The 6,367-nt window shown below is 45.5% G+C and overlaps 2 protein-coding genes across 3 annotated transcripts in view; both read left to right on the top strand.

Moving 5' to 3' along the window:
- The first annotated feature begins 128 nt into the window (after window positions 1-128).
- SNRPC (small nuclear ribonucleoprotein polypeptide C) lies at window positions 129-4,558 on the top strand. 2 transcript variants are annotated; one of them, XM_026864345.1, is made up of 5 exons: window positions 129-214; window positions 597-705; window positions 2,088-2,177; window positions 2,806-2,910; window positions 4,164-4,558. In XM_026864345.1, the coding sequence occupies exons 2-5, from the start codon at window positions 669-671 to the stop codon at window positions 4,286-4,288; spliced, it is 357 nt and encodes a 118-aa protein (XP_026720146.1). In that variant the 5' UTR covers window positions 129-214; window positions 597-668; the 3' UTR covers window positions 4,289-4,558. The 2 variants fall into 2 exon arrangements, with proteins under 2 accessions (XP_026720146.1, XP_026720145.1); XM_026864344.1 differs by having other exon boundaries at window positions 2,085-2,177.
- A 1,619-nt stretch (window positions 4,559-6,177) lies between these two features.
- UHRF1BP1 (UHRF1 binding protein 1) overlaps window positions 6,178-6,367 on the top strand; it is a 35,715-nt gene continuing 35,525 nt past the window's right edge. The window contains exon 1 of the mRNA XM_026864381.1: window positions 6,178-6,215. Coding sequence (XP_026720182.1) covers window positions 6,178-6,215 — 38 coding nt within the window. The remainder of the gene's footprint in view (window positions 6,216-6,367) is intronic.

Raw genomic sequence — 6,367 nt, 5'->3', positions numbered from 1 at the left:
AGGGGCTGCCCGGGCTCGGCGGGGAGGGGACTGAGGAAGCGGCATCGAGAGAGGATGGGGGTGCGGGGGGGCCTGGGGCGCCTGTTTCAGCCTCTTCCTCTGGCTGCCCCCGGGCGCAGCCGTGGCGAGGTGCAAGGTGGTTTCTTAATAACAAGAGTTTTCCCTCTTCAGGTTTTACTGTGATTACTGTGACACGTACCTCACCCATGACTCGGTAAGTACCAAATTTGCGTTAATTCCTCGGTTGTATCAAGAACATCAAAATTTGTACAGGCTAAAACCACGTTACTTGAAATATTATGGTGTACTTACCTGTCCTCTCCTTCTTCTTTGCCAAAAAGAATGACAGTATCTAGTGTTGAGTGGCATTCAGCAGTCAAGGGCAGCTGAGGCTCATGTATGGTGAGTTAGTAGGAGGCAGCTGGCTGGGCGTTTACTTAAACTGGACTTTTAGCACTTTCAGTTTATATGTAAAGTTTTTGCACCTTACCTGACTTCTGTGCACAGAAACCAAGCTGTTTTATTCTGTGAATTGCATATGTTTAAAATTATGCAATAGTTCCCAGTAAACTTTGGGTTTACGTGATCTTTCTTAGCCCTCCGTGAGAAAAACCCACTGCAGTGGCCGAAAACACAAAGAGAATGTGAAAGACTACTATCAAAAATGGATGGAGGAACAAGCTCAGAGCCTGATTGACAAAACAAGTAAGGCTAATCCTTCTGTGACCCTGGACTGCTCTCCTGTTATTTCCCCTGTCTTTTCTCTAGCTGCTTTTCTTTTATTCCATGCTGATTCTTCCTCGCTTCCCTGGTGAGTCTTTGCTCTTTGACTCACGGGTGAAAACTTCCCTTAGAGTCTGAATCTTGAACTTGTCAGAGTGTGACCGTAAGAGTCCGAGGGGTCGTTGCGAGCGGGCATTGCTTTACTGGGGTCAGGAGGGTTGTGGATACTCGTGCCTTTAGCACTGCTACTAATGTCATATGGGGTCACATAACACGTTTTTCCTTTTTGGTAGTGGCACATTTACGTAAAGAACGTGAATCAGAAATCCAAAAGATAGAAAAACAACATAAAAATGCATGGATTTTTGCTTTTTCTTTTTTTTTTTAAATTCTCTAGGGTGTTTTTTTTTCCCCCTTGATTCTCTAGAGATTTTTTTCCCCCCCTCCCTTGCTGTTAAAGGCTTGAATAAAGTATGAAGTTTTTCCTCTGTCAGTTTGTAGGGTTCTTTTCTTCTCGCTTGTCCTCTGAATAATGATTCTTTTCTCTGTGAAAGGAAATACAAATGCAAGATTATGGCAACTTTCTTTAGATGATAGAATGTCTCAAGTTGGAAGAGACCCATAAGGATCATTGGCTCCAACTCCCTGCTCCTCACAGGACTGTCTAAAACTAAGCCCTGTGACTGAGAGTGCCATTCACTCAGTCCTTGAGCTCTGCCAGGCCTGGTGCTGTGGCCGCTTCCCTGGGGAGCCTGTTCCAGTGACCAGCCTCCCTCCTAGTGAAGAGCCTTTTCCTAATGTCGAGCCTGGGCTTCCCCTGACGCAGCTTCATTCCATTTTCTCGTGTCCGTTTTCCTCGTGATGTTTCCAACTTTCACATCTTTTGCCTTCCTTCTAGTCGATTCCAGTCTTTTGAATTTCTTCTCTTCCCTTTCACATGAGATTTTTTTTTTTCATGCTTTTTGTCACCAGCCTATTACCATTATTACCATTTTCAGGATGCATGTCTGTACCCAATGATCCCAGGTGAAAGTCGCAGCTGCCAATCACGTGATGTATTTTCTCTACCATCCGCCTTCCTGTTAGGTGTGTGAAATTCATCAAGGAGCTCTCTAGTCTCAGCTGGAGTAATTACTGTAATAATTGCCTTCAAGAATATCAGGTCCTTCTGCCAGGACAAGCAGCATAAACCAGGGATTTGTTCCAGAGTTAGAACAACTGAGCGCGCAGCATGACATGAAGTATGCTCTGACCGCGTGGCATGAGAAGGAAGATTGACGCAGGAGCTTCCTCAGCCTAGTAACTGGTTTTTCTCCTGGGATTCTTTCTTTCCCTTTTTTTTTTTCTTTTCCCCCCCAATGTAGCGGCTGCATTTCAGCAAGGAAAAATCCCACCTACACCGTTCTCGGCACCGCCTCCAGCAGGAGCCATGATACCGCCTCCTCCCAGCATCCGTAAGTGTGCACTGGACAGTTTTTGAGGGGAGTGGCTGCCCTCGGCTGTGTTGCATGTTTCTCAGACTTGTAAAGAAAAGTCCTTTTAGCTTGAAATCAAGCTAAGGCGTTTTGACCTTGTGAATATCAAAATGTAAGAGAAGGCTTTCTGAAAGTGTTTCAGCAGTGATCTTAATTTTTAGTTTGTCTTATTTTAGTGATACTGAGTGCACTAATAGAAATGTGTGCCTCCTCATTACTTGTTAGCTGCCATGTAGATAGCTTCATTAAAACTTCCAGCATGCGGTTTTTGTTTTGGTTTGGGTTTTTTTTTAAATAAATAAAATTGATAACCTTTTGTGCTTCAGCTGACAAATGGCTGAGATCCCTTTCTGCTTAGAGCCCTGCTGTTGGAAGTGGTAGTTATCTGCGTTAGGTACGCAACGTTGGAAATAATAGCACGTTCTTCCTGCAGTTCACTTTTTGGCACCTGAAGTCAGAGTTGAAGCTGAAAATGACGGCAGGCAGTCGTAAACCAATCTTATTACTAAAATTCCTTATAAAGTTTTAACAACTGTTGTGCACTGCGCGTTGTTGTTGAGTGTGAAAGCAGCCAGATGCCTCATAACCAATCTGTGTGTGTGTTCAGCTGGCCCCCCACGGCCTGGCATGATGCCAGCCCCCCATATGGGCGGACCCCCAATGATGCCAATGATGGGCCCACCCCCGCCAGGAATGATGCCGGTCGGACCCGGTAAGTCTGGAAATAGGTAAATCTCTGTAACGGTGGAACTGCATAGTCTGTATTGCAGGGTGCTTGGGCTGTGTTTTCTGTCTCGCTGAGTAAGAGCTGTGAAAGGAGCCCAGTGAAAAATGTGAAGCAGCTGCAGTACTTGGGTGCTGGCTGCAGTGGTGCACTCTAGCTTACAGCTCGGGTCCCTTCCGACAGGGATAGATAACCCCAAGTCTCAAGCTGTGGAAGTGTTTCAGCTTGCATACATTCTGTGTGCGTGTTTGATCCGTTAGCCTCTGCACGGTGAGACATAAAACAGTCTTACAACACCCAGTTAAAGTTCCTTTACTGCTTGTTGAGAACTGCTAGTCCCTCTGTACAACTGAAATTACCGCTCTGGTAAATTGTAGCTTTTCCACCTCTAGTCTTAGCAGTGCGATCTAGAATTGTTTAGGAATTCTGTGTTTGTAGTGCTTATGTTTTTGCACAAGGGGTACTTTTCAGCACTAGATTAATTTTATTGTTTAAAACGTCTTAAGATAATGTGTTCCGGGGAAATGAGGTGCCTTGAGAAGCATTTTTGTCAGGACTGTAAAGGCAAACAAAAATGTCTTTAATCCATTCCGCTTCTGAGCTTACTGGCATCTGAAGAATTCTCAGAGGACGTCTTACTGAAGCAGTTACTGGAACAAATCTAAAGGAATACACACACGCGCACTAAAAGTAGTGAAGTGTCTTTGCAGTTATCATCCTGCTGCTAGAAACTGTTCTGTAAGTGTCTTTTACAGGCACAAAATACGTGCATAATCTGCAATACCAGGCAGTGTAGTAGCTGACTGAAAATAAATGGAGAAGTTGGATGGAAACCATTATTTCAGTGCTTTTTAGTAGAGCGCCTGCTTTTTTTTATGGTAATGCTGTTACCCAGCCGTAAGAAGTACACCAGTCCGGGGTCTTTGTTTTAACACATTGGAGGATTTTGCGGCACGTTTTGGAAGTGAACTTTCCAATTCAGTAATTAAGCTAGTGTCTCTTTTGAGTGGTTGAAAATAATTTTATCAGTGAATATTGTCAAAACCCAGGAACTTGGTTCCTCCTCTACGAATTGCTCATATCCGTCAGGGAAACGTAATCCATCTCGGGCAGCTTCCAGGTCAAAGCTTATGCCCTTATAAATGCGAGGTCCCTGGGGGGTGGGGGACAGAACCTACACGCTGTGTTGATGTTGCTGCTCCCGAGAGCTCTTATGTGACGACTCCTCTTTCCCCTTGTAGCCCCAGGGATGAGGCCCCCGATGGGAGGACACATGCCGATGATGCCAGGGCCCCCCATGATGAGACCACCCTCCAGACCCATGATGGTGCCAACCCGGCCGGGAATGACCCGTCCAGACAGATAAAGGTGGAAATGGAGCTACCTGTTCTTTTTCGTATTAAGATCTTCCGTACGATAAAATACCATAGACCTGTGTCCCTCGGATTTTATATTAAAACAGTGTGTAGAGGAGTTCTGCTGTTACGTCGAACTGCAGACAGTCTGACCTAGATGCGCACTGGACTGATGCTTTTGTACCTGGGCCGGGTTTTTTTTTTTTTGTTGGTTCTTTTTCTGTTTGTTTTTTCCCCCGTTGAATCTTTACAACAATAAAACATTGATGCTGTTTAACGTACGGAGAATCTGAGCCTTACTCTGTGTGTGGCTTCTCTACCTGGCAGAAAGATGTCAGTTTTCTTTGTTCCCTCTCTACCTGTCTCATACAGAATTTTTCAGGGTGGTTTTTTTTTTCCTCTCCTTAGTCCTTAGGTAGTCTCTCTTTTTCATGTCATACCCCTCAGGAGATGTATCACTGTCTGCATTTTGAATTCCTGTTTCAAAACAAGTATGTGTGTTTTTATTAAAAACCAAAAGATGTGACATCTGAAAAGACTGCAGTGATATCTCCCACTGAGGAGACTGCAACGTTAAATGACTTTGCTAGCACAAAATAGGATGAACTTAATAAAACGTTGGATTCTTCACTGAGGGAAACAAAGAGATGCTGTTAAAAGATTACTACTTATAATAATTGTTTAGATGCTGCCAAACATATTTCTGCTTTTCTATTGCTGCTGAGGCGTTTGTGGGGACACATTTAATCATGTTAGCGGAGTTGAGTCAGTAGTTACTAATGCTCAGTGCCCTTCTCAGCATAAAGGGATGTGTTGTTAGACGTATCCCAGGCACTTTAGTTTATTAGAAGGATTTTACTTTTGATGAGCTGTACATAGTGCAGGTGCACAGTTCCAATTGAATTAAAAGAATTTATTCTGTTTGCATAACCGGCTGCTCTGTGCGTGTGGGTTGCCATCCATTTCAGACTGCAGAGCTGTCCGACTCATTCTTGACATATTTGCATATAATAGGAAAGCGTGGGGGGTGATTTGCATCTTACAAGAAAGCATTTGGTTCGCAGAACTGCGAGGGCTCCTCTTCCAGGTTGCTCTCTGCTATGGGACAGGACAGTCCAGTCCTGTAGAGATTATACTTTAGGAGGTGGTGTGCTTTCAGCCCTCTCCTGGAAAAAATGTGGAGCTGAGACATCAAATATTTAATAACCGTGTTCAACAAACACTCAGGTGACGCAAAAGTTAGAGGAAAAGTGAAAAGTCTCTACAATAAACCGTACTGGGGTGGATGTGTGCAGTGCTGGGGCAGGACCGGTGCTGCAGCACCCGTGGGGGGGATCCTGCTGCTCTTGGGTTCCCGTGTCTGGCAGCGCAGGGATCGGTGTGCAGCGTCATCTCCCGCCTCAGACACCGTGCGCAGGGCAGGCAGCTGGAAGGATTGTACCAGTGCACATCTTGGTAGGTGAATGCATCTCCCTGAGCAATAATCTGAGTGTTTTTCAGCTTTGCGTTGGAGCTGGATTGTTTTTATATCAATTGTACTGTGCATCTCCAGTGCATATTAATGATTTTCTCCTGAGGGGGGAAAAAAAAGAGGTTGGGAATTGGTGATTACCAGCACTGGGCTTTGATAAAAGTTCAAGGCTTGTACCCTGCTGGAGTCCCCCCACCTACCGCTAGATTAAAGCAGGATGCACTCGGTGAGGCACCAGGCATGGGGTTTGATCCCTGCGGAGCGAGCACGGCGCTTGTGGGATGGGGGGGGCCGTTTGCTGGGGGCTCCCTGGGCCTGGGGAGTCAAACGCTCCCTTGTCGTCCCGGCTGAGGTGCGCGCCTCTTTTAAAAAAAACAAACAAAACATCTTATTTTTGACTGCCCTGGGATGGTTTTAGGAGGGAGCTGTATGAGGAGGAGATGTGGAACTAAACTGCTTTGTGTCGGGTGGGTTTTCGCTTGCAGCTCTGAGTGAATAATCCACGTTTTCATGATCATTTTCATAGGAGGCAGAAGTGGGAAATTAAGAGCTGTCCTTGCATGGGGGGTTGTTGGGAAGGGGAGGGGGGGGTGTAGTTGTGGGGTGTTGTTAGGGGGGT

The sequence above is a fragment of the Athene cunicularia genome (genome assembly GCF_003259725.1).
Source record: "Athene cunicularia isolate RWA chromosome 26 unlocalized genomic scaffold, athCun1 chr26_part2, whole genome shotgun sequence".
In the NCBI taxonomy this organism is placed as follows: domain Eukaryota; kingdom Metazoa; phylum Chordata; class Aves; order Strigiformes; family Strigidae; genus Athene; species Athene cunicularia.
Note: the sequence above shows the minus strand (reverse complement) of the source record. Positions and strands in the feature narration are given on the sequence as shown.